The sequence below is a fragment of the Onychostruthus taczanowskii genome, unplaced genomic scaffold (genome assembly GCF_017590055.1).
Source record: "Onychostruthus taczanowskii isolate IOZ18803 unplaced genomic scaffold, ASM1759005v1 scaffold19, whole genome shotgun sequence".
NCBI lineage: Eukaryota > Metazoa > Chordata > Aves > Passeriformes > Passeridae > Onychostruthus > Onychostruthus taczanowskii.
In genome coordinates this window covers 13,173,470-13,199,853 of record NW_024499128.1, presented here as the reverse complement: position 1 = coordinate 13,199,853, position 26,384 = coordinate 13,173,470, and the positions used below count along the sequence as shown (strand labels likewise).

The following is a 26,384-nucleotide window of genomic DNA, read 5'->3' as shown; positions in this document are numbered from 1 at the left end:
GGCTGGGGCAGCACGTTCCCGGGAGCTGGGAGGGGTGGCTGGAGCAGAGGGAAGCTGGGGGGCTGAGGGGCTGCCCCCTCCCACAGAACACCCTGGGCTCTTTGTGCCCGTGGTGCTGACAGCAATCACATCTCACCATCCGTCCACTCCCGACTTCTGCAGCTCGGAGATCCCGAAGGACAGGGAGCCCATGAAGTCGTTCCTGCTGGTCAGATCCCAGTCCCAGATCTCCACGGACAACCGCCTGTCTTTGTCTGCCTCCTTCAGCTGGCTGCAAGAGAGGAAGGGAAGAGGGATGGTTTCACCTGAGCTGCTCCCTCCCCAAGTGTCCCCACGCTCCACAGGGACACGGGAGCAAGGCAGGGATGGTCCCCAGGGCCTGCTGAGGTCTCCAGCTTCTGGTTTCCAAAGCACATCCGAGCCACACAGAGGGCACAGAGCTCCTGCCCATGCACCCTCTGCTCTGAGCAGGGGCAGGGCAGAGCTTTCAGTGCTTCTGTGCCACTTGCAGAACAAAAATAATCATTTCTCACTCCAATCAGCTCAATGTCTCTGAATAATTAAATCAGAGCAAATAAAGCCACATTAATTCTTGGTGGTGAGAAAATTCACTTTACAAATTCAAACGTTCTCCTCGTACTTACAATTTAAATGTCTCGTTCCACTCAGGATTCAGGGAGCACTTGATAGTTTTGGTCTTCTGTTTGCTTTCATTTTTGGGGTCAGGGATTAGTTTAAGCTTCACGTAGGGATCTGACAAGCCATTAGGGTCCATAGGAACTAGGTTTTTAGCATCTCTTACTGGGGAAGAAGAGAAAAAGGATTACATTCAGCATTCCAGCTATAAAAATACCCAACAACTGACAACTTCCCTGTGTGCCAAGAGCAAGTGTGAAAATAGTGATTAAAAGCAGAATTAAACTGGATGTGTGCAGACATGGGCACTACACGAGGATGACACCATCAACGCTGAGCAAACGCAGCTCTCGTGCACGGGGGAGGCTGCAGGGTCGACTCAGGAGATTATTTTTACTTTCTGACAGGCTGATTTGTTGTTTGCTCTGGGTTTTAAGCAGTTTAAAGCTGATTTGTTTCCTCTTGCCCCCTGGGAAGCAGAACGGCACTGATGTGTGGGGGCCTGGGGCTGGAGGGGGAGCAGTGGAGGTGGGCTGGGAGCAGGACCCCAAAGGACCACAGCCAGCACCCAGCTCCCCCCCGGGGCCCCTCGTGGCCCTGGGGATGCCCACGGGCACCATCCCTTGCCCACTGGGCAGCGTGGGCTGGCTCTGGGGCCAGCATCTCCTCCGGGAAGCAGGAGCAGAGCGGGAAGAGCAAACCTGAGGTGACTCAGCTGCTTCTAATTGGATTGCAGCTTGGACAAATTAAATACAGCCAGGCTGAGCTGAGTCTCTTCGCCCAGATTAAGTCCACAAAGGCCTGTCTGCCAGGAGAAGGATCTTATCTTCCCCTCAGGCTGAGCACAGATATCAGAGGTGGGAAATCTGATGGGTCAGGATGGAGCCGAGCCATAACCTGGGGAAAAACTGTTTGCAAGGAAGGGCAGAGCAGAGCCCCCTCCCCAGGGATCAGGCACAGGGGGTCCTGCCGTGTTGGGAACAGCCTGAAATCCCAGCAGGTCCCACCAGCAGCTCTGCTGGGGGCTCACAGGGGCTCAGCTTCACCCCCTAATCCGAGGAGGAGGAGGAGAGAACTCCAGCTGCAGCACCACAGGATGGCAGAGGGTACTTCCAGGGTCAGAAGAGCAAAACCAATTGCCCAGTTCCCAACTCACCAGTAAGGAGTTTCTGATGAGGCCGGGAACCAGAGCTTTGAAAAGCAAATTAATGCCCCAGAATCTGCCATCTACTGCTGTCCTCCCAAAGCACTGCCCAGTTTCCAGCTCCATGGAATCGAACTCGCAGCCAAAATTCAAGTCTGCATTTATAAACGAGCTCATTTATCAAACGCGGCAGCCCTGAGAGCAGCCTGTGAGCCAGAGAGGTGTGAGTGTGGTGCAGGGGGAGGCACGGCTGCCCCTCCATCCCCAGGGGCCCTGCAGCAGCCCCGGCCCCTCCATCCCTGAGGGGGGCACCAGCCAGGGATGCTGTCACAGGGTCACTGACTCCTGGGGTGGTTTGGCTCAGAAGGGACCTTACAGCCCAGCCAGTGCCACCCCTCTGGGGCTGCCTGTGCCAGGAGGGCATGGGGAACGATGCTCCCAGTGCCCTGCTGAACCCACACCCCACCTGAGCTCCTCCTGTCATCTGGCTGGCTTTACCATGATCATGGGAACCTGTTCCCAGTGCCCTGCTGAACCCACACCCCACCTGAGCTCCTCCTGTCACCTGGCTGGCTTTAACAAGATCAGGAGAACCTGCTCCCAGTGCCCTGCTGAACCCACACCCCACCTGAGCTCCTCCTGTCACCTGGCTGGCTTTAAAACCATCATGGGAACCTGTTCCCATTGCCCCTGCCCCTGGGACAGCCCGTGGGCAGCGACAGGGCACTGCTGGCAGCACCAGGGCAGGGGATGGGGTGATCCTCACTGCTGACCCCCTCCTCCTGCCCCAGGGGCAGCAGAAACACCCCAGGACCCCCCCTGTGAGCAGCAGCAGGAGCCCAGGGCTGGCAGAGGCTCTGGGCTGTCACAGGCAGTGTCCCCTCTCGGGGAGGAGACACACAGTGATGTCACAGTGTCCCAAAGCCAGCAGAGCCCCTGCACACTGATGAACAGCCCTGTGTTGTTGCTCTGGCCGCCCTTCTCTTCTTTAAGGAGCAGGAGAAGCCGTCCTGGCCCTCGCAGTTAATCAGTTTATGCCCTGAAGCATGAGATTTGATTACCTCATGTTATTATCTCAGCGCGCAGGCCTCAAAATTTCATTAATGGGAATAATTTTATCTATTCATGTAAAAAAAACCCCAAAATGTTTCTGCTTGACCTTAAGAAACTTCCTGACTTTTCAAGCAGAAATCAACAATTAAGTGAAAGAAAAATAGAAAGCTGGAGCGGCGCAGCAGCGATACCTCACGGCAGGGGAGAAGTGCTCCTCGCCAACACCGATGGCATTTATTTGACAGTTAAACCTGATGTAAAATAGTTTTACATCTCTCATATCCTGACAGTTTTGTGCATCATTAAGAAGCAGTAACGTCGTTATTAACAGTGATGAGTAAGAATATTATGGTGGCATTTAAAGCAGGCCCTAAATCACTCTGGGCTCCTAGCGTGGCCAAGGAGGTGGCACTGTGGGCTCAGGACGGGGTGCTGGCAAGCCCTGGGCGTGTTGGAGAGGGGGGTTCAGGGGGGCAGAGCCCTGCTCTGCACACAGCCTGGGGACACGGCTCCACTGCCGCGGGGAGATGTCACCGCTCTGCCTTGGGGACCCGGCAGGCAGAGCTGGGTGAACGACACCTGGATTTACTCTGCAAAGTTTGCAACTGCTTCTCAATAAGGGTTCAGACAAAATCTCTGAACGACTCTGGCAGCTGGAACTGCGGAGCTTGGGAAGAGACACCCAGGTGTCCCTGGAAAGGGGGAGCAGCTCGGTCTGCCACGCTCCCAAAGCTGGGGGGTCAGGCCAGGAGCTCTCTGTGCCCCTGGCAGCAGGGCAAGGCCCTTTCCCCAGCTCCCAGGCTCTCAAGGAAAGGCAAGATTAATGCCCGGGATGAACAAACCCCAGCAAGTGATTTCCTGAACCCGCCAGGCGGGGTTCTCTGTGATGTGAAATGCAGAGAAAGTCCCCAACAATCCCGCTCTCCAGGCAGCTCCCATGGCTGCCCCTGCCCTCCGAGCTCTGCTTCCCACTACCCCCCAAAGGAAAAGGCCCTGGCACAGGGAAACTCTGGCTGCCACAGCCCTGGAGGGGCTCAAGGGCTTGGAGCAGCCTGGTCCAAGGGAAGGTGCTGCTGCCCGTGGCAAGGGCTTGGGGCTGGATGGTCTTTAAAAAAACCATTCCAGGATTCTATGGATGAGCTAAAATCCCTTACAGAGCCTGGCTCCCTGCAAGGTCAGAGCTCCACGCCCTCATCCCAGCCCATCACCTCTCCTGGCCCTCGAATCCACAGCTCCTGATGGGATTTTGGAGAGGGGAGGGCTTTCGGGCTGACCTGCAGCACTCACCTTCCCCCCGCAGCATCCCCGGGCACTCCATCAGCACCCAGCACTCCCATTAACACCCTGGAGAGTCAAACCATTTAATGAATGCTCTGCTGAGAATGTATTTGCACATGCTCGTACAATGGGAAAGGCACAGGACTCGTTACAGCTGCATCTGCCCCGGCCGGTGATTATTAATTAACGCACTTCCAGCTCGTTTATCTAATCAGCATAATTGGTTTCAGTTTTGGCCACTGTTTTCCCTCATCAGGTGGGTAAAGAGGGAAGCTCCGGGAGCACCGGGAGGTTCGGGGCTGCCAGGGGGGCTCGACCGGGCAGGAACCACCGGGGACATCGGCACAAGGAAGGGACATCCCCGAGGGAGGGGTGGGACACAGGGCACCCTGGGCTCCGCACGGACAGACACACAGACAGCACAGACACACACAAACACACACACACACACACACTGGGCACCCTCTGCTCACACAGACAGACACACAGGCACCCTCTGCTCCACACAGGACACACACACAGACACACACCCACAGAACATGGCAAAAGCCACACTGGAGATTGCCCAGTGCCACAGCACAGACCCTGCAGCCCTGCCTCCTCACCCCCTTCAACCTCTGCTCCTCCCTGTCCCTCTCCCTTGGCCCAGGAGCAGTGGGATGCTCTGGCACAGGACAGCACAGCTGAGGTGGGAAGAGCTGGTTCTGCCCAGAGCCCTGCCCTCAGCTCCCAGCCGGGGGCAGCCAGGCTCTGATGCCCCCCAGCCAGGCTCTGATGCCCCCCCAGCCAGGCTCTGATGCCCCCCAGCCCCCCCATCCTCGCAGCCCTCCACTGCCCAGGCTCAGATCCCCCAGCCCCTAACACGACCAGCTCAGCATCATCTGCACTGCAGGCTCTGCACCACCGAGGCACAGCTCTGCAAGGCCTCCCTGCCACCTTCATTTCCTGGCGTTTCCTACTTTATTCCACTGCCTTTTCCCACTAAGGAGACCCTGATGAAAGCCCAGAGCAGGACAGGGATGTGAAGGTGCGTTTGCTCCTGTCCCACAGCAGCCAGGCAACGCCCTGGGCGTGTCTGCTGCACCAGGGCCTCAGAGACACATCCCACATTCTAAATACTGGGAGGAATTGCTCCCTGGCAGGGTGGGCAGGCCCTGGCTCAGGTGCCCAGAGCAGCTGGGGCTGCCCCTGGATCCCTGGCAGTGCCCAGGCCAGGCTGGATGGCACCGGGAGCACCTGGGGCAGGGGAAGGTGTCCCTGCCCACGAGTTTCAGAAATGAATTTTAAGGTCCCTTCCAATCCAAACCATTGCAGGACTCGATGGTTCTGTGAAAAATCTGTGTTTTCCACCGGGAGGGAAAGACCGGCTTGACAAAGAGAAGGGAAAAGCTCAGAGCAAGAGCAGGGAAAGGCGCAGAGCTGACGAGCAGCCGGAAAACCCCGGCGGATTCGTCTGCTCGCAGGAGAAGCGGAGCGGAGCTGGCCGTGCCCGTGCTGCCGCCTGCAGGCACCGGGCACCTCGTGCGGCACACCGGGCACTGCCCAGGGCCCACCGGGCACTTCCCTGGCACCCCGGGCACTTCCCTGGCACACCGGGCACTCCCCTGGCACACCGGGCACTTCCCTGGCGCACCAGGCACTTCCATGGCACACCGGGCACTCCCATGGCACACCGGGCACTGCCCAGGGCCCACCGGGCACTTCCCTGGCACCCCGGGCACTTCCCTGGCACACCGGGCACTCCCCTGGCACACCGGGCACTTCCCTGGCGCACCAGGCACTTCCATGGCACACCGGGCACTCCCATGGCACACCGGGCACTGCCCAGGGCCCACCGGGCACTTCCCTGGCACACCGGGCACCTTCCCATGGCACACCGGGCACTTCCACGGCACACCGGGCACTCCCACGGCACACCGGGCACCTTCCCATGGCACACCGGGCACTTCCATGGCACACTGGGCACTCCCAGGGCACACTGGGCACTGTCCAGGCACACCGGGCACTCAACAGCCCATGGCACACCAGGCACTTCCATGGCACACCGGGCACTCCCATGGCACACTGGGCACCTTCCAGAGCACACCAGGCACTGAACAGCCCATGGCACACCAGGCACTCCTGGAGCTCCAGCCCCTTCCCCTGCCTTGTTCCCTGCCCTGGCCACGCTCCAGCCCCTCGTGTCCCTGCTGTGGGGGCCCAGAGCTGCCCCAGGGCTCCAGGAGGTGCCCCAGCAGTGCCAGCACAGCCTCGGGTGGCTCCATCTACCAAGGGCTGGATGCCCACCTGAGCTCTGCAGTGCCCGGCTCTCCTCTCCCAGAGCACTCCCACTCCACTCTGGAGAGCTCAGCACGCTTCCCTTCCTTTCTGGAAAAGCCAACAGCTGACACGTTTTCACCAACACCTCCAGAACGGGCCAGAAATAAACCAGCCTTTCAAAGGCAGCCGAGATGAGGATCCAGCTGCACAGAGCGGGGCTGGGGAGCCCTCCCTGCCCCTGGCACCGGGGAGCCTGCGGTGCCAGCAGCACGGGGGGATCTGCACCCCGCTGGCATCTGATGGAGGCTGGAGGGAGCCACAGGGTCATTAGGGCTGGGAAAGACCTCCCAGATCACAAAGAGCTCCAAGATCACCGAGTCCAGCCTTCAGGGAGTGCCTGGGAAGCAGGACTTCTGCAAACACAGCTCTGCTGCTTCACTGAGGCTCTCCTCTGAGGACAAATACAACAAAAACCAAACTCCTCCACAACTTCTTTCAGTTTCCCGTTAACACTTTCAACAACTTGATATTTTTCCTGAGGACGCTCCTGGTGCCTATCGGGGGGACGAGCCCCCATCGGAGCGGCGAGGAGCACCGCGGGATCGCCCGGAGCCAACGCCATCCCACAGCGCGAACCCCGGGCGTGTCACGGCTCCTCCGACTGCGCCAGGATGTGGGACCGGAGCCAGCAGCGCGCGGGAGGGTGGAGAAGGATCCGGTGCTGCCACGGGTGTCCCAGCCGGGCTCCCCACCCACGCGGGGGGCACTTCACACCCCTGGCTCTGCCTCATCCGGGAATAACCGCGACAGCTCTGCCGGGGCTGCCTGCTCCCCGCGTGGGCAGAGCCTCCTGCCAGCCCGGCAGCTCAGCCCTGCAGGGATGTCACTGCTGTGCCCACAGCCAGCCACCCGCTGGCCCTGCTCCAGCAGCCCCCAGAGCCACAGCCCGCGCTGGGGACAAGGGGCTCCACAGGAACGGGGCTCAGTGTGCTGTGGGGGGCTTGTAATGGGGAAGCATTATCTCCCAGGAACTCAAAATCCAGGTGGCAAAAGCCTCTAGAGATGGGATAATCCTGATCCCTGACACAAACCACACCCTCCCCAGGACCCTGCAGATGCTGAAATTCAACATCACTCAAAAACCGCTTTGTAAAGTCTGTGCCTGGAAGTGCCATCAACACACGGAGCCCTGCAGCCCCAGCCAGGCTTTGCCAGAGGGGCTCAAAGCCTTGTCCTGCCTTGCAGGGGCTCCTGGGCGCTGGCAGCAGGCACTGGCAGCCCCTGGCAGCACGTACCTGTGTTGGTAACTCCCTGGCAGCACGTACCTGTGTTGGTAACTCCCTGGCAGCACGTACCTGTGTTGGTAACTCCCCACGTGCGGAGACGCGAGGCTTGACTCTATGTTTCAGAAGGCTGGTTTATTATATTATGATATATATTATATTAAGACACTACATTAAAACTATACTAAAAGAACTGGGAGAAAAGAATTCATCAGGAGGCTTGAAAGAACAAGAGTAGACTAGAATAACAAAATCTTGTGACTCTCAGGGTCCGATGCAGCTGCATCTGTGAGTGGCTCTTAATTAGAAACAACCAGCACGCACCAACCCCAGCTGCACCTGTTGCATTGCACAGCAGCAGACAGTGTTTGCATTTCTTTCCCGAGGCCTTCAGCTGCTCAGGAGGGGAAAATGCTAGCGAAGGGTTTTCTGTGAAGCGCCACGGTGACATACCTACGACGGTGAGCACGTCCTTGTCGATGTCGGCGCGGATGTAGATGCGGCCGCGGCGCTCCGTGTGGTCCGTCCCGCACAGGCTGGGCACGTTCATCACGCAGCGCTTGTGCACGTTCATCATGCAGGCTGCGGGACACCAGGGGACACTCAGCGCCCCGCCGGCACCCAGCAGGGCGCGGGGACGAGCCGCCCTGCTCCCGAACCGCGGTGGTGTGGGGGAATGCGGGAGGGACGCAGGGCACACGGATCCTCAAGGGCGGCTGGGGGCTCCGCAGAGCCTGGGCTCAGGAACCCACAGGAGCCCGCTGCCGGCAGCTCTGCCCTGCCTGACAGACCCCAGGGCTCTGGGCCCTCGCTCAGCTGCTTGAGTTCTGCTGATTCATTGAAATCCTCTCCTGTCACCCCCGGGGTGCTCGGCTGGAGCCAGCAGGAGCCAAAAAGGGGCATTAAAAACTACCCGTGTATCTGTACACAGAGAGAGGCATGAAGATCTGTCTATCTATAGAGATACATAGATCAGTATTTACATTTTAAAGCGGCTCACTTCCCCTTGGCAGCATTCCCAAGGTTCTGAGGAATAAGCTGTTCCCAGACAGCCAAGCTTCCCCATCCCCGAGCAAGGAGCAGCCGAGCTCGCTGCTCCCACCGGCACACGCTGCATGTCCCAGTCCCCTTAAATAGGAACACCCGGGATTAACTTGGAAAATTACCCATACCATCCCTTCCCTCTGCTTCCAGCCCCCGTTTTCCGCTCGCTGCGCAGCAGTTCCGCGCTGGCGGCGGCACCGCGTGGCTCGGCCACAGGGTGTCACTCGGAGCCAGCGCTGGGGAGGCTGCGGGGAGGCTGCGGGGCACGGGGGACGCGGGGAGGCTGCGGGGAGGCTGCGGGGCACGGGGGACGCGGGGAGGCTGCGGGGAGGCTGCGGGGCACGGGGGACGCGGGGAGGCTGCGGGGAGGCTGCGGGGGATGCTGCGGGGCACGGGGGATGCTGTGGGGCACGGGGGATGCTGCAGGGCACGGGGGGATGCGGGGAGGCTGCGGGGGTGCTGCGGGGCACGGGGGATGCCGTGGGGCACGGGAGATGCGGGGATGCTGCGGGTACCACAAGGATGCTGCTGTGCGGGTGCTCCTGGAGAGAAGTTTGGGGGATGCTGCTGCAGTGGGGGATGTGGGGGTGCTCTACAAACGGGTGTGGGGGGTGCTGCTGCAGAGGGGTGCGGGGAGCCTCCCCCCAGGCAGTGCCTCGCCCTCCCCTCTCCCCCAGCAGCCCCACGGCGGGTGAGGAGGTGCCCACTCGTGTCCCTCGGACACTCAGAGCCCTGCAGCTCCACACTGCTGGCACAGGGCTCTTGGCTGCAGCCCCTGATCCTGAGGTGCCCGAGCCCCCTCCTGACAGTCACTTACTGTCACATTTCATCCCCTGGTGAATGAGCCCGTAGAGCAACGACCCGCAGTGGTCACAGAAGGTGGGGCTGGAGTACGTGTGGATTTTAAATTTGTGCTTGCTCCGGGGATCCTGGGGGGAAAACAAAGGACAGAGATTATGAACTCGCATCCAGCGTTGGCAAGGCACCCCTGCTCTGCCCATTCCAAGTGCCAGCTGGCTCTGGAGGTGCTGCTAATGGACTTCAGTCAACTGCCACCGACTCGTGGGGACCTCTTCCAGCAACCACCAGGATCCAGCTTTATTCCTCTTCATCTGTGTTGCCATAACAATGAAAAAGCAAGGCACTGGCTTGGCTGGGGATTTACTGTTTTTCAATAACTCAGTCTTAGCACGGAAAACACCAGGTGAAAGTGGCAGGTAGGAACCAACAGGAGGGCTGGACACTGCCCAGCTTCCACGCAGAGCAGGAAAAGCCACCTGAGATTCCATCTGTATTAAGCCTGCCTGTATTAAGCCTACACATCTCTTGTGCTCTGGTGCCAGCCCTCCCCTCACACTCCAGGCATTCAAGCTGCTTAGGGGATGCTTTAATATTTTGAGCTTTCTTACAAGCAAGGGCAGATTTTTGGCCAGCAGCAGAGGGTGCAGACCCAGCAGAGCCCAGTTTATCCCTTCATCCCTGGTGCAGGCACTGGGCAAACTCCTGGGCTCCAGCAAGGGTCAAGAGGAGTTAGAGCCAAACAAACCCAAATTGTGGGATGATAAAGGGTTGGGAAGGAACTTAAAGCCCACCCAGTGCCACCCCTGCCATGGCAGGGACACCTCCCACTGTCCCAGGGTGCCCCAAGCCCTGTCCAGCCTGGCCTGGGCACTGCCAGGGATGCAGGGGCAGCCACAGCTGCTCTGGGCACCTGTGCCAGACAAAACTTCCAGAAGAAACAGCTTCTCAGCAGGGAGACAGAGCCCAGCACTGGAACAAAGCACCGAGGCAGAGCAAGGGTTTGGCCTTTCTTGGCATGCTCTGGGCAGGAGAGAACAATCCTGGGAGCTGGGGGGAGCCTGGAGCAGGGCTGGGCAGGGGGGGCTGCTGGGGCTCACACCCCGGGGGCAGCACAGGCCAGGGGAAGGCTCCAGCAGGAGCAGCTTGGTTTCAGCTCACGTTAATTGTTTAAGGGTTAGGGAAGAGGCTCAGCTCCTGGCTCTGTCATTCGAGCTGAGCAGCTTTTTAATGGCCTGGAAAGCTGCCCAGGCTTTAGCAAAGACACCTTTTCAGGGCACCGCGAGTGGAGTAAATTAATAAATAAAGAGTGGAATCAGAAGCGAGCTATAACATCACTGCCAATACATTCCATCCCCCTGGAATTCATTTCCCAGCACTGTTGCACTGGAGCTTCCAGCTGCATCAATCACCAGCACTCTGCTCTAGTGCTCAGCACCACAGATAACCCCAGTGGCACCTGGAGGGTGAAAACCAACAGAGCTTCCTTTAGCTCGGTCTGTGCCGTGCCAGGGATCAGCCACAGGCACTGGAACTGGAAAATCTCACCTTTTACCCCGAGGGAACTGCTTGCAGACACAGCTCCCAGCAGGGCTCCAGCTGGCAGAGTGGCAGGGGAGGCTGAGGGGAGCAGGGGTCTCACCCAGCCTGTCCTCTGGACACCCCGAGCTGCCACTTCTGCCAGCGACCACAGGCCTGAAAGCCTTTTGCAGTCCTCAGCCATTTACAGGAGAGCAGAGAAATTAAGCCTGGATTTTAGGCTAGAACAGGAGGTGGGGGGAGTTTCCCCCCATGAGACTCAGGGCAGGCAGCTGGGACTCAACCTTGAGGCGGTCTGGAAAGTTCCAAGCCAAACCACGCCGTGATCCTGACTCCCTAGCCGGTGTCCTGGGAGAGAGGAGCTCTCTGTGTGCCCAGCCCTGCATCCTGCAGAGCCCCCAGGCACAGCAGCCCTGCCCCAGGCAGCCAGGCAGGGCAGGGGACACGAGGGGTGCCACAGGGACACCCCCGAGCTGCTGCACTCCCTCCAGGAACAGAGACAACTGCTCAGGCAAGCGAGAGCGTCAGTCATTCATAAAAACACTTTGTGAGCTTTGTGCTAAAGGAGGCAGCTCCCACTCCATGTGAAGGATGCTGAATTCCCACTGGGAGCCAGAGTTCGAGAAGCCAGGGCTGGAAAAGCAGACTCAAAGCAGGCTGGTCTCCCCAAAGCAGCACCCTGCCCCTGTGCTGCCAGCCCTGCTCTGAGGCAGCGACACCCCAGGGGCAGAGCCAGAGGCTAACAGGGTGCTGGAGCTGCTGGGCTCTGGCTCAGAGGGGCTGCTGGCACCTCAGAAAGTGGCAGCAAGTGGCAATCCTGGGGATCATTCTGAGCAGGGCTGAGCTGCTGCACAGAGACTATTTTTGTACCACGGAGACAGGACTGACGAGAACACTGCGTATGCAGATGCTGAGACTTAGAACAAGAGTGGTTAAAAAGAAGTTTGCCAAGAAAAGAAAAGGCTCTTCTCCTCCCCCACCAGCGCTGAGCCAGCCTGAAGAACGGGGCAGGAGCAGCTTGCTTTGGAGCTGGAAATTGCCATGAGCAGAGCCAGAGCATGGTGAGGCCCTTCCCTTCCCTTCCCTTCCCTTCCCTTCCCTTCCCTTCCCTTCCCTTCCCTTCCTACCACGGAGACAGGACTGACGAGAACACTGCGTATGCAGATGCTGAGACTTAGAACAAGAGTGGTTAAAAAGAAGTTTGCCAAGAAAAGAAAAGGCTCTTCTCCTCCCCCACCAGCGCTGAGCCAGCCTGAAGAACGGGGCAGGAGCAGCTTGCTTTGGAGCTGGAAATTGCCATGAGCAGAGCCAGAGCATGGTGAGGCCCTTCCCTTCCCTTCCCTTCCCTTCCCTTCCCTTCCCCTCCCTGTCAGTGCTGCTGCAGAGCCAGCATCCCCTGCCATATCCCATCCCTGACTGGCTGCATCTGAAGTTTCTCCTGTTTCCCTGTCTAAACAAGAAAAAATTCCTCCCTGTGAGGTGGGCAGGCCCTGGCACAGGTGCCCAGAGCAGCTGGAGCTCCAAATCTCCTGCAGCAGAGCCTGGGGAAGGGGCAGCTGGACCCACACCGACAGCCAAGGGCGTTTGAAACCTCTGCACTCACATTTGCTGCGTTTGACAGAACACAGAGCTTTGCCTTCAAGATTAGGGGCTGCTGCTTTCCCCGTCTCATTGCAAAGAAAGCTTTAAATTATCTCTGCTGAAGAAGAATTAGCACAGTTCATGTGAAGAGACCATTTTTAAATGAATTTCATAGTGATTTAAACAGCATAACAGCAAATACAACACAGCCACAGCTTACTGCCTGCACTGAACAAACCCTGGCAGGGACATAAACCCAAAGCCTCGCATTTGATCCCCAAATTTCCCGTGTGGAAAATCCCCTCGGTGTGCAGGGAGCAGCTCACAGCAGACACAAGTGGTCTGGCTTCCCCTCCAGGGACAGCATGGCTGGCAGGGTCAGGGCTGGCAGGGCCAGGGCTGGCAGCGTGACAGCTCGGGTGGCACCGTGCCACTGTGCAGGTCGTTCTTAGGGACATCCACCAGGGACAGGGAGCAGCCCTGCTGGGGGGAGCTGCTGCCCTGGCCGTGCCCACCTGCCCGCACGGGCTGGGAAAGCACCTTTGGTGAGAAAGCAGCAAAAGGCACACGAGGCAGGTCGGGAGCAGGGAGGGAGGGCGACGGGTCTGTGTCCGTGAGAAGAGCCACAAGAAATCCCAGACAGTGCCCAGAGGAGGTTACACACCAGAGAAAACAGGTTTGGGGCTCCAGCAGGCCCGTGGGACTTGGTGGCCTTTAAAGTCCTTGGGCTCCAGGGTTCTGGAGCATCCTTTCTGCCACCCCACTCCTGCCCCAGCCTGCCGGCCACAGGGGCACCTGGGCATGGCTGCAGCACTGAGTGGCAGCAGAAGTGCTCTCCTGCAGCCTGCAGCGCTGCCAGGGCACAGGGCTGTGCAGGATGGGGCAGCTCCTGGGGAGGGGGCAGCAGGCACGGGCACTGGGGCTGCTCCCGTGTCAAACACAGCCCACCCCGGCACACACACCCTCCTGACAGAGACCACCCTGTCTCAGAAGCTGCACAGGGACACGGCTGGGCTGGGGGTGGCAGTCCCTCTCCTCTGGCTGTGCTGCCAGCACCAAACAGAGCAGCCTCCCTCTCCGAGCCAAGCTCAGCTGCTCTGCCAGAGCCGTTTGCATCTCAGCATCCTCCCGACGTGTTTGGGAACTCACACTGGCCCTGGGAGAGGTTTCACTGCACCTCCACGAGTGGGGGCTCCCACGGCACCTTCCCTGCAGCCTGCAGCTGTGGCACAGCACCGAGAGCCCCAAACTGCACCCTGCTGCAGGACTGTGCCCCCCGGCTGGGCAGTGGCTGTGCCACCCAGCTCTGCCCCCAAAGGGAGGCACAAACCCAGCTCTGCCCCCAAAGGGAGGCACAAACCCAGCTCAGCCCTTCTCAGGGGGGCACAACCCCAGCCCGGCCCTTCTCAGGGAGGCACAAACCCAGCTCAGCCCTTCTCAGGGGGGCACAACCCCAGCCCGGCCCTTCTCAGGGAGGCACAAACCCAGCTCAGCCCTTCTCAGGGGGGCACAAACCCAGCTCAGCATCCCAGGGATGCACAAACCCAGATCATCCCTCCCAGAGAGGCACAAACCCAGCTCATCCCTCCCAGGGATGCACAAACCCAGCTCAGCATCCCAGGGATGCACAAACCCAGATCATCCCTCCCAGAGAGGCACAAACCCAGCTCATCCCTCCCAGGGATGCACAAACCCAGCTCAGCATCCCAGGGATGCACAAACCCAGCTCATCCTGCCCCAGGGAGGCACAAACCCAGCTCAGCCCCAGGCCTGCCACTGCAGGAGCCCCCCACCCTCTGCAGCCCCTCCAGGGCTCCCAGCCCCTGCCCAGCCCCGAGCCCAGGAGGGCAGAGCTGCTCAGGCACTGGGCTGGAGCCTCGGCAGCCTGGCAGGAGGAAGAGAGGGCTCTGCTGGGGCCGGGCAAGCAGCAGAAGGTGCTGGGAGGGAGCAAGGCAGAGACATCTTCATCCCACGGGAACTGTCAGCGGCGAGCAGGTGCCCTGCTCCAGGGGCAGATGGCACGGCAGAGAGCTGGAGAAGTTAATTAGCAGGACAACAGAAAGCAGCAAGTTGCAGGAAGGTTGTGAGGGTTTGCCAGAGCTCTGGCCAGCCCAGCCCAGAAGGAGCTGTGAGCAGGGACTGGGGTTCTGGGCTGGGGGACAGCACCGGGGGGAGAGGGGGCACAGCGTGGAGCCCTTGCCATGGAGAAATCCTTCCTGGAATCCTTCCTGGAATCCTTCCTGAGGCCCTCTGCCCCAGCCACCAACGGGGCCAATTCACACACAAAAGTGAAATGTAGCTACGCTGGCCCCTTACCTTCCCAGAGCAACTCTGATGTTTATTAGCACATCCTGATTAGATGACCTTTAACAGGATCGTGCAAAGAAGGTCATTTTAATGATTATTTTGCCTACAATTTAAATAATTATGCATTCTACTAATGGCTCCAGCTATAATTAGGTTTGCCAACTGGAATACATTACACAGGCTGACTCTGGGTCCTGCAGACCTCGCTGGGGGTCAGGCACACACAGGGAGGGGCTTTGGGCTGCCAGCCCCTCCTCACCCCTCAGGAGAGATCCCAGGAGCACAGGACACCAGTGTGGAACCCAGGTCCTGCCTGCAGAGCTGTGCAGCACAAACGCAGCCCCGTGTCTGCAGCACCAGTGGTTCCGCTGCTTCACTCCCTGCTGCAAGAAGCAATTAATCTTTCATTTTTTTCCCCTGCTTGGAGACACTATCATGTGTAATTAGTCCTCTCTCCCAGATGGAAGCTCCTGCTCGGCAGCCTTGCCAAGGTTAAACACACAGCCACACTCCCACTCTCCTCAAGGAGCTTCAAACACAAGCAGCTCCAACAGAAACACCAAGGTGGGAGCACTCAGCAGAGACAGGCTCTGACATTTCCCTGCTCCCCAGGCTCTCTGTGCACACACCAGCCTCCAGCCCCTCCAGCCCCCCCTGAGCTCCCAGTGCAGAGCTCTAGTCCAGTAATTATCCATCTGTTAAACTGGGAACTTCCAGGCACACCACAAGCACTCCACAGGTACAAAATGGTTTTCTCCTCAATTCTGCAGCACTGTGAAGGCAAACAGCTCAAGGAGCGAAGTCAGAAGATATTTTTAACACATTTTTCATCCTTGGCTCCAGGTCTAGGCCACAGGGAAGAGCAGCTCTGGGCTCCCAGCACAGCCCCAGCCCGGGCTGCAGCATCCCTGCCCTCCCTGCCCAGCTCAGCAGGGCCAGGGCAGGGCGAGCCCGCTGCGGCTCTGACTCCTGCCATGCCATAATCTCCTTCCTGAGGAGACTCATCTTCCTGGAGGAGTCACCAAAACCAGCCCTGGGAACAGCAGAGCCTGATGGCACCAGGACTGCCAGCAGTGCAGGTGGCTCACGGCAGGGAAAACAGGGAAATTCCAGATTTCCACAGCACAGCCCCCGGCCCTGGCCAGCCCTGAGGCCAGCGAGGCATCGCTGGGTGCTGAAGCAGCCCTTCCTCTCCTGAGTCAAAGCTCCTTCAGGATGATGTGATTATATAATTGCAAATATGATATATTAGAGACATAATTATGCTGCTGGAAGAGCAAGAGTGACGGTGCAGGAGGAAGGAAGCTCGCCCTGCCTGCATGCCCCTGTGACAGCCCTGCCAGAGGGGCAGGGACAGACCCGACGGGCTCTGGTGGCCTTTGCTGAAGAGAAATAAAAGAAAATTTAAAAAAGAGGACAAAAAAAGCTCTAAAAGGGCCATTTTTCCCCCCGCCTTCGTCCCAAGAACTCCATCCCATCTTCATTTTCAGATGCATTAAAGGGTTAACCAGCAGTGCTGGGCAGCTTTACCTGCCTGCTGCCTGTGCCATGGTGCCAGGGCTGCCCCGGGGACAGCAGTGAGTGACAGGGAACGTGACCACGGGCCTTACCCAGCCCTGCTGCGGAGTGGGGTCTGCTGCACTTGGGACAATTTCATCCAGACCCTTCCCCTCCCTGGCAGGGGCTGCCCAGCGTCACCCAGAGCTGCTGCAGGGAGCAGCTGGCACCCCTGCCCGAGGGTCCTGAGTGCCCTGTGTGCCACTGCCCGGGCAGGGCTGCTGCCAGGGACGGCAAAACGTGCAGGCCAGCCCCAGAGGGGACAGGAGAGCGTGTCCCGGCAATGCCCAGGTGTTCTGGCAGTGCCTTGGCAGTGCCCAGGTGTCCTGGCAGTGTCCTGGAAGTGCCCAGGTGTCCTGGCAGTGCCCAGGTGCCCCAGCAGTGCCCAGGTGCCCTGGCACTGCCCAGGTGTCCCGGCAGTGCCCAGGTGTCCTGGCAGTGCCCTGGCAGTGCCCAGGTGTCCTGGCAGTGCCCAGGTGCCCCAGCAGTGCCCAGGTGCCCTGGCACTGCCCAGGTGTCCCGGCAGTGCCCAGGTGTCCCAGCAGTGCCCAGGTGTTCTGGCAGTGTCCCAGCAGTGTCCTGGCACTGCCCAGGTGTCCCGGAAGTGCCCAGGTGTCCTGGCAGTGTCCCAGCAGTGCCCAGGTGTCCCAGCAGTGACATGGCAGTGCCCAGGTGTCCCAGCAGTGCCCAGGTGTCCTGGCAGTGTCCCAGCAGTGTCCTGGCAGTGTCCCAGCAGTGCCCAGGTGTCCTGGCAGTGCCCAGGTGTCCTGGCAGTGCCCTGGCAGTGCCCAAGTGTCCCAGCAGTGCCCAGGTGTTCTGGAAGTGTCCCAGCAGTGCCCAGGTGTCCCAGCAGTGTCCCAGCAGTGCCCAGGTGTTCTGGCAGTGTCCCAGCAGTGCCCAGGTGTCCTGGCAGTGCCCTGGCAGTGCCCAGGTGTCCCAGCAGTGTCCCAGCAGTGCCCAGCTGTATTGCAGGTGCCAGGCAGGGCCAGCTGGTGCCCGGCACAGCCCCACAGGCTGGACCCTGCCCAGGGTTGCTGCTCCCCACTGCCAACCCTGTGTGCCTGCAGCAGGGTGAGTGACACCAGCACTGCTGTCCCCTGGCACTGCCCAGGTGTGCCAGGGCCACCCTGAGCCATGGGCTGGTGCCCCCCAGGATGCCCTGCCCGGCTGGGGCTCTGTAGCTGCCTGCCCTGCACTGCAGCCTCGCCAGCCAGACTCCAGCCGGGCACACCCAGGGACCTCAGTGCCCACCAAGGCACAGATCTGGGGGTGACACTGACCCGCGGCGGGTCACAGCGCCAGGCTGTGCCAGGGGACTCACTGCCACTGTCCCTGTGCGTGTGAGGTGACAGGGGACAGAGAGAGAGCGTGCCAGAGCTGCAGGGAACCCTGTGGTGCCACACGGTGCCACAGTGGCACATGGTGTCAGTGCCACACGGTGCCACAGTGCCCCACGGTGTCAGTGCCACACGGTGCCACAGTGCCCCATGGTGTCAGTGCCACAGTGCCCGGCACAGCCCCACAGGCTGGACCCTGCCCAGGGTTGCTGCTCCCCACTGCCAACCCTGTGTGCCTGCAGCAGGGTGAGTGACACCAGCACTGCTGTCCCCTGGGCACTGCCCAGGTGTGCCAGGGCCACCCTGAGCCATGGGCTGGTGCCCCCCAGCACGCCCTGCCCGGCTGGGGCTCTGTAGCTGCCTGCCCTGCACTGCAGCCTCGCCAGCCAGACTCCAGCCGGGCACACCCAGGGACCTCAGTGCCCAAGGCATGGATCTGGGGGTGACACTGACCCACGGCGGGTCACAGCGCCAGGCTGTGCCAGGGGACTCACTGCCACTGTCCCTGTGCGTGTGAGGTGACAGGGGACAGAGAGAGAGCGTGCCAGAGCTGCAGGGAACCCCGCGGTGCCACACGGTGCCACAGTGGCACACGGTGTCAGTGCCACATGGTGCCACAGTGGCACACGGTGTCAGTGCCACACGGTGCCACAGTGCCCCACGGTGTCAGTGCCACACGGTGCCACAGTGGCACACAGTGTCAGTGCCACACGGTGCCACAGTGCCCCATGGTGTCAGTGCCACACGGTGCCACAGTGGCACACGGTGTCAGTGCCACACGGTGCCACAGTGGCAAACAGCACAGACCCCTGCCCCTGGCACAGAGCCCTGTTCATGGCACAGTCCCCTGCTCCCAGCACAGACCCCTGCCCCTGGCACAAACCCTGGCAGTGCCATGGGAGGGGCAGGGCTGCTCCCGGGATCCCAGCCCATCCTCAGCCTCACTCCCTGGCTCCAGGCAGGCAGCAGCTCCTGCCCCACCTCCACCGGCAGTCCCTGCTTGTCCCTGGCACAGGGAGCCCTCGGGGGCTGCTGTCCCCTGGGTGACAGCAGTGCCACCCTGCCAGCTCCCCCTGGGAGGGCCGTGGCTGCCGGGGAGGCTGGGCAGACAGCAGGGCTGGGGAGGGGGAACAGGCACCAGAACAAACCCACCAAGTGCTGCTGCCCCCCGAGAGGCTGCCCCCAGCCCTGCGTGCCCTGGCACAGCCCCGTTTTGGGACACCAGGCGTGCTCAGCCTCCTCCTCCCGCAGCCTGCCGCGCCGCCTGCTCCCACCGCTGCTATTTTTAAGGGTGAGAGCTGTGGTGCTCCGCCGTTTCCCCAATTCGAGCTCCTCTCCCCCAGCAGTTCCCCAAATTAGCCAGTTTCCACGGAAAAAGCCAGAACCTGCCAGACAGACCTGAGTGGTGCTGGCAGAGCCGGGCTCCCCAGCTCCCTGCCCCGAGCCAGGGGATCCATGGGGAAGAAATCCTCGGGGAAACGAGCTGGGGGCTCGGCTAGCAGGGGCTGGGGGGCTCTTCTGACAGCAGGGACAGAAGGGCATCAGGGCAGGGCTGCAGGCTCAGCCCAAAGGGAAATCTCTGCCTCCCCGTGTGTTCCCTCTGCTCTGCTGAGCACAAGTTACTGGGTAAACGGTTTGGGTGTTTTAAGTATCCCAAAAACCCGTGAGAGTCCCCACAACTACAGAATCCCAGTCCCTGAAGGGAGTTAAAAGCCACGTGGATGTGGCACGTGGGGATGTGGGGTGGTGGTGGCCTTGGAAGTGCTGGGGAATGGTTGGGTTTGATGGTTCCTGGGGGCTTTTCCGACCTACACCATCCCATAAACCGTGCAACAGCGAGCCTGGGGTGCCCTGAGCCCCGGGAGTGGAGCAGCATCCCCTGCAGAGCTGTGCAGCCCAGCCAGCCCAGCCCCTGTACTTACATCCGAGGCAGGGCCCTTGTCAGCACCGGGGCAGGAGAAGGTGACGAACTCATGGCACCTCTTGTGCACCACGAAGCAGCAAACTGCAGAGAGAACACAGGGACAGGGTCAGGGTCACGAGAGCCAAGGGGCAGCACAACAAGCACGTGGATTCCTGAGCAGAGCCAGCAGGGTTTTTAAGCAAAGCCGTGGCAGGTTTCTAACCCTGATGGAATATCCCCAGCCAGAGCAGGCGTTTTGGTAAAACTCAGCGGAACAAAGTGTTGAGCCAACGTCAGAGGAGGGCTGGGAACAATTCTGTTCCTCTGAGCTCATTGTCACTCGTGGCACACGCTCTGAGGTCACTGCTGGGAATAAAAAGAGGGAGAATCTGGCATTCGTGGTATCTGAGCTGAAAAGTGCATGTGGCCAAAAATGGAAGATTGTACCCAAGGGAACAGGTGGGCAATTTTCCTCCCACAGCTCTGCTTTTCTCCAGCATCTCCCCAGCCTCCGTTTGCCAGACCAGCAGACACGCACGTCTTCCTCCCCTCACACACGTCAGTGCCAGCCTTGCCCTTCTGGGAGGCACAGGGAAGCCAATCCCACTGCCACTGCCCGGGCTTCCAGGCAGCAGCACCCAGAGCTGAACCCCCATCCCCACCAAAGCCTCGCAGCACGTGCCTGCCTGAAGTGGCCAGCGCTGTTTCTGCACTTTGTGCAGCCAAAGCTCTGCATTCCAAGGCTGGTTTTTTTTCCCCCAAATGCCAAGTAAGCGCCTCGCCTTCAGTGACAGACCCCAAAGAATCATTTGTCACTGGGGGTAACTTCAGCTGATGGCCCAGACTCCCCTCCAAGGGTGCCAGCCCCTCTGACCCTGCAGCTGGAGGTGGCAGCACTGCTGGGCTCCCCAGGCAGCACCTCGCAGCCGTGTCACCTCTGTCCCCTCCTGGCTGCAGGGCTGGCCTGGCCACCTGCACATCCAGCCCCAGGGGTGCTCAGCCTGCCCCTGATGGGAGCTCAGCTCCAGGAGCCCAGCAACCAGCCCTGTGCCTCTCTGCTCTGCCCCAGGGCTCTCCCATCCAACACATCCTTCCCCAAGAGCTGCAGTCACGCTGAATGAAAGCCTCTGCAAGATGAGGAGCAGGGACTGAGGTTTGGAACAGAGCACAGAACCAAACTGAGCTGTGCAAGAGCGGAGCAGGTTCCAGGTGCAGGAACATGGGATTTTTCCTAAGGAACAAGGAAAAGGCAAGTGACATCAGCCATGAACCTCACAATCCCCTCTTTGTGCCCTGCCACATCCAGCTGTAAATTCATTTTCCTTTTCACATTTTCCATTGTGAACAAAAACAAACCCAGAAGGTTTTAGAGGCAGAACAGCTGCCAAGAGCTCTCTCCTCGCAGGACCTCTCACTTGCTTTTCTGAGTCAAACAAACAAACATTTTCTTGAAAGCATTGCTCACCATTTCTGTCATTTGTATATGGAGACAGAAGCATCTGGGAGGCAGGAAGGAAGAAATTAGAACTCTATTAGCAGGGATTTCTCCTGAAGTGTGTGTACAAACTCCGTGACACCCCGAGCACGGGTGCTGCTGCCAGAGGCTGGGAGCTTCCCAGGGGAGCTGGGACCATTCCAGCTCTGCAGGGGAATCCAGAGCCCACCAGGCTGAACGTGCCATGGAACAGTTTGGGTGGAAGGGACCTTAAAGGCCATCCCTGGCAGGACAGGGCTGGGAGCAGCCTGGGACAGTGGGAGGTGTCCCTGCCATGGCAGGGTGGCACTGGGTGGGCTCTGAGGTCCCTTCCCACCCAAAGCACTCCAAGGTTCTGTGATTCTAATCCGTGCAAGGATAATCCAGGGCCAGGTGGGCAGGCAGAACACCTCCCTTGCAAGGCCAAGCAGAGCTCTGTGCCCCAGCGCAGGGGGGCTTTGCTCCCTCTGCCTCCAAGGGTCCACTGGAACACTTCCCCGTGCTCAGGTGAGTGCTCCATCCATGCACAAGGAAAACAGGGCCAACAGGGTCAATCAGGAGCAGGATCCCCTGCCAGCTGTCCTGTCTCAGCTCCTAAACGTGACCTGCCCAGTGGATGTGAGGAGGCTGCAGAGATCTTCCCCTCCTGCTGTCATCACTCCTCAGCAGTTTCAGCCCATGTCTCTGTCAGTTTAGAAGCCCCAGCACGAGCAGCAGCTTTCCCAGGTTGCTAATTAGACAGTTAATTTGTAAATCTCATTATTTGGGTAATAAAGTTATCAAATCCCACTGGTTGGCTACAAACATCCCAAGCCATTTGTACACAACAAGAAGGAAAGATTAACCTTTCCCATTCCTTACTGCACAATGCAGGAGGGTTTCCTGGCCCTAAGCTCTCCTTCAGGGCCAGCTCCACTGCAGGGGTCTGGGGAGGCCTGTCCTGGGAGAAGGGAAGGACACAAACCCCACGGAAGGCAGGAGGCAGAGCCCTGAGCCCAGCAGCTCTCCACAGCCTCAGGAGATTTGCTGGAATCCTGGAATGCTCATTCAGCCCCAGCACAGTGTCTCAGATCTGAAAAGATTTGCACCAAAAGATCAGGGCAGGATCCTCTATTCCCTGGGATCCTGACACGGCCCTGGGAAGAAAGATCCCCTGGAAGGTTGGGTTTGAGAGCTAAGAACCACAACAGCAGCAGGGCACTCTCAAACCCTAGGAAACGTCTTACTGGGGAGGATGAAAAGAGAGAAAATGCTAGAAAATGCAAACACAGTATTGCTTAAATATATATACACACACACACACACACAGAGAAAGGTTTCTTGGCTTAAAGCACTGCTCAAAAACCCTCCAGAAAACCATGAAGCAGCTTCCCTGCTGATTCCCTGCTGATTCCAGGAGCTGCCAATCACAGGAACCACATGGAGACGTGTTCCAGGCGCTTGGAGGCTGCAGAGCACACGTGTGGCTGCAGCTCCAGCAGGGCAGGGCTGTCCCTGGGAAGGGAGAACAGAGCATCCCTGGCTGCAGCTGCCCAGGCTGCAGAGCTGCTGCACGCCTCGGAGCCGTGCTGCAAATTCCCAAATTCACAAGGTGCAGCTGTGGGAGCAGCACTGCAGCCAGGCTGCACAGGCTCCTTGCTCCTGCAGCATGCAGGTAAAACCAGCTGAATGAAACAGATGTGACATGCCATCCCCAGTGCCTTTCTGGAAGACAAGGGAGATGGGGGAGTGAGTCCCTTCAGTCTAGGGACAGAAATCAGTGCACAGGGTAATATGAGCTCCATTTGTTTACATCTGCCTCACCACTATTTGAGCATGAGGATTGCCCTCTTCTTCAAGAAAATTCAGAAGTATTTGGAAAAGAACTCTGCCTGCTCTTACTACCACTGCTGGGAGAAGCCTGTAGGCAGCCAGAACACATTACCCATCTGTAAACCTCCTGTCCTGTTTGCACCGTGGAGCTCAGGAGCGTTCCTGCCACCCCTCACCTCAAACACTCGGCTTTGCCCAAGGATGCCCAAAGATTTGCTCTCAGAACACAAAATCCCTCCTAGGCCGGGCTTTCTGCCCAGGAAAAGCCCTACAAGCCCTTTGTCTGAGCTCCAAGCTCCTCACACAGGCACCAGGCTGCCCTGGGACCAGCCCAGCACATTGCCAGGAAGGGAAAGGCCAGGAAAGGCTCAAGGTAATGCTTCATTGCAAACTCCTGAGGCTGCTGAGCCCAGCCTGAAGAGCACAAACCCGTGGCACCCCTGGCACAGGGAGGAGCAGGGGTGACAAACGCCCCCGTGCCCTGCTCGCTCCCAGCTGGCACAGGAGATGGGATTGGAACATCTCCCACACGGAACGTCCCCAGCTTTGGGAGGGCACCCAGCCCTGCCAAACTGCTCCCTGCAGCAGTGAGCCCTGCCTGCAGCCCACGAGAGCCCTGCCTGCCACCCCAGCTCCATTTGGTGCTCTAATTTCACTGCGTGAACTCCTTGTCCCAGTGTTCTGGAGAAGGAATCATCAATTTTCCCGAGTCCTTTGCAGAATGAATAATTCAGGGACGTCATCTCTGGTGGCTCCTGAGCCCAGCCCTTCCCAGAACACACATTCCCACCAAAGGGAAGCCTTTGTTCCTCTGTCAGGCCAGGGAGAGGTCTGGAAGCACGGGGAACAGCCTTGGATGCAGCGTGTCAAGTAAGGGAGACAGATGGAGACTTAACAGAGACAGAAGAAGGTTCAAGCAGGATTCATCTCAAAACCAAAGCCAGGGAGGGGTTCAAGCATCCCCAGGGAGCTGACGGAGCTGAGCTTTGGCAGATGGCTCCAATATCAGGGAAGCTCAAAGATTATTTCAGGCATGTCTCAGTGTGTGGCTGCTCCCTTCCAACCTGTGGATATTCTCATTTGGATAAGGTCTCCACTTCCCGAGGAACAACAGCTTTAGGAAACAGCTTGGAATTCAGATTAGCAAAACTGAAGGAAACAAAATAACACCCAAAAAAAGAGAGAAAAAGACTTTTGAAGGGAGCTTTGTGCTGCTCCACCTACGCTGGGCAAACCCCGGGGTCAGAGGCAGCAGCCTGGCCCCGGTGAGGGACCAAAATGTGCCCCAGGCAGAGCTGCCCACGACTTTCCTTTCCACGCTAAAAAATCACACTCACGACATCAAACAGAGGCACTGAAGCATGGTAATCATAAAATAAGGGGAAAGAAGGGCTCCAGGAGGGGAAGTCCTGAATTTCTGACAGCGCTTTACAGCTTTTAATCACCCAGCGCACACAGAGAGAGGAGCTGAGCTAAAATTTGTGCTCCTTGGATTTAATCCCCAGCTTTGCTTAAAAGCTTTCTGGGGTTCTTACAGCACAGCAATCGTCAGCCCCTCAGACCTCAGCTGCTTTCCCACTGCCAGCTCCAGGGAGGCAGAGCAAAACCAGCCGTGATCCACAGGGGCCTCTGGGCAGCACCAGGAACAGCTCCAGGGGAAGGGGGGACATGGGGCAGGTGACATGGGGGAGGTGACATGGGGCAGGGTGACATGCTGACATGGGGCAGGTGACATGTGGCAGGTGACATGGGGCAGGTGACATGGGGGAGGTGACATGGTGACATGGGGCAGGTGACATGGTGACAGGGGGCAGATGACATGGGGGAGGTGACATAGGGCTGGGTGACACTGGGCAGGTGACATGGGGCAGGGTGACACGGGGCAGGTGACATGGGGCAGGTGACATGGGGGAGGTGAACATGGTGACATGGTGACAGGGGGCAGGTGACATGGGGCAGGTGACATGGTGACAGGGGGCAGGGTGACCTGGGGCATGGTGACATGGGGCAGGTGACATGGGGCAGGTGACATGGTGACAGGGGGCAGGGTGACCTGGGGCATGGTGACATGGGGCAGGTGACATGGGGCATGGTGACATGGGGCAGGGTGACGTGACCCGTGTGCTGGGTGCTCCTTGGCTGGGGGGACAAAGGCAGGGACACCAGGGGCCCAGGGGTGTCACCACCAACGCCAAGCTGCAGCAGAGCTGGGTACAAGTGGCACCTGCAGCTTTTGGGTAAGCCCAGCTCCTGTGTCCCCAGTGTCCCCAGTGTCCCCAGTGTCCCCAGCGCCCCACACCAGCCCAGCAGCCGGGCAGGAGGGGCAGGGGGGCTGCTCTGCCTGCGCTTCTCAAAGGGACACCTTTAAGAGCCCTCCTCTTTCCATTGAGAGGGGCTGAGTATTTTGGGCCCAGCCACGTGCTTTCAGAAGGACTTCATGAACAAAACACCCCGAGCCGCCCGCGGTTTTCCATGAAATACCACAATGAACTGACAACATCCTCTGCATGACAATGAGCGCGCTGGAGCCGGGCGGGATGAGGAGCATCAATCATCGCCGGCAGCGAAGGGGAGTGCGTGGGGACGGGATGATGACAGCAGCGGAGCTTGGAGCAGGGACAGATCTTCATTCTGCAGCGCCCAGAGCCCCCGCGGGCCCCGGGACAGGGCTGCCCCGGCTCTTGTGGCTCGTGCTGGCACAGAACCTGTGCCACGCTGGGATGTGGCAGAGGCTCAGCTCCTCCACCCAGGGAGTCCAGCTCCTGCCTCTTCTCCAGATTGTTTGGGTCAAAAAAGCTGCTTGGAGCAGCAAGCAGAGCATCCCAACATGCAGAGACACCCTGGGGAGCAGCTCTTCCCCTGCCCTGCAGGTGCATGGCCCAGTCCCACCTCAAAAGAAGCCATGGAGAGACCACCAGCAGCTCCTGGAGAGCCCTCAGAGGGGCTCTCTGCAGCGTGGGGCATGCAGACACCACGCTGCCCCCTCCCCAAAGCCCAGCACAGAGCCAGGCTGCAGGGAAGCTCCAGGCCAGGAGAAGGCTCTGCTTCCCTGCAGGCACCTTTGTCCCTGCCCGGAGCCACGCTCGGGACAGGGCAGCTCCAGCCCCATCTCCATCTCCATCTCCAGCTCCAGCCCCATCTCCATCTCCAGCCCCAGCCCCATCTCCATCTCCAGCCCCAGCTCCAGCCCCATCTCCAGCTCCAGCCCCATCTCCAGCTACAGCCCCAGCTCCCACCCCGACGGGAGCCCTGCAGGAACGGAGGGGAAGGAGCTTCCCCAGCCCTTCATCACAGCCAGGTGACACTGCAGCAGCACTGTCAGCGAGTTTTTCCAGTTGGAATTTGGTTCTTTCCATGCTGACAATCCCTCCTCACTCGT

The 26,384-nt window shown here is 59.3% G+C and overlaps 1 protein-coding gene across 2 annotated transcripts in view; it reads right to left on the bottom strand.

Moving 5' to 3' along the window:
• PRKCB (protein kinase C beta) overlaps positions 1–26,384 on the bottom strand; it is a 91,284-nt gene that overhangs the window by 33,772 nt on the left and 31,128 nt on the right. For both annotated transcript variants that reach the window (XM_041401815.1, XM_041401814.1), the window contains exons 3-7: positions 19,739–19,821; positions 9,515–9,626; positions 8,107–8,235; positions 645–801; positions 137–271 (exon numbers count right to left, since the gene is read on the bottom strand). In XM_041401815.1, coding sequence (XP_041257749.1) covers positions 137–271; positions 645–801; positions 8,107–8,235; positions 9,515–9,626; positions 19,739–19,821 — 616 coding nt within the window. The remainder of the gene's footprint in view (positions 1–136; positions 272–644; positions 802–8,106; positions 8,236–9,514; positions 9,627–19,738; positions 19,822–26,384) is intronic.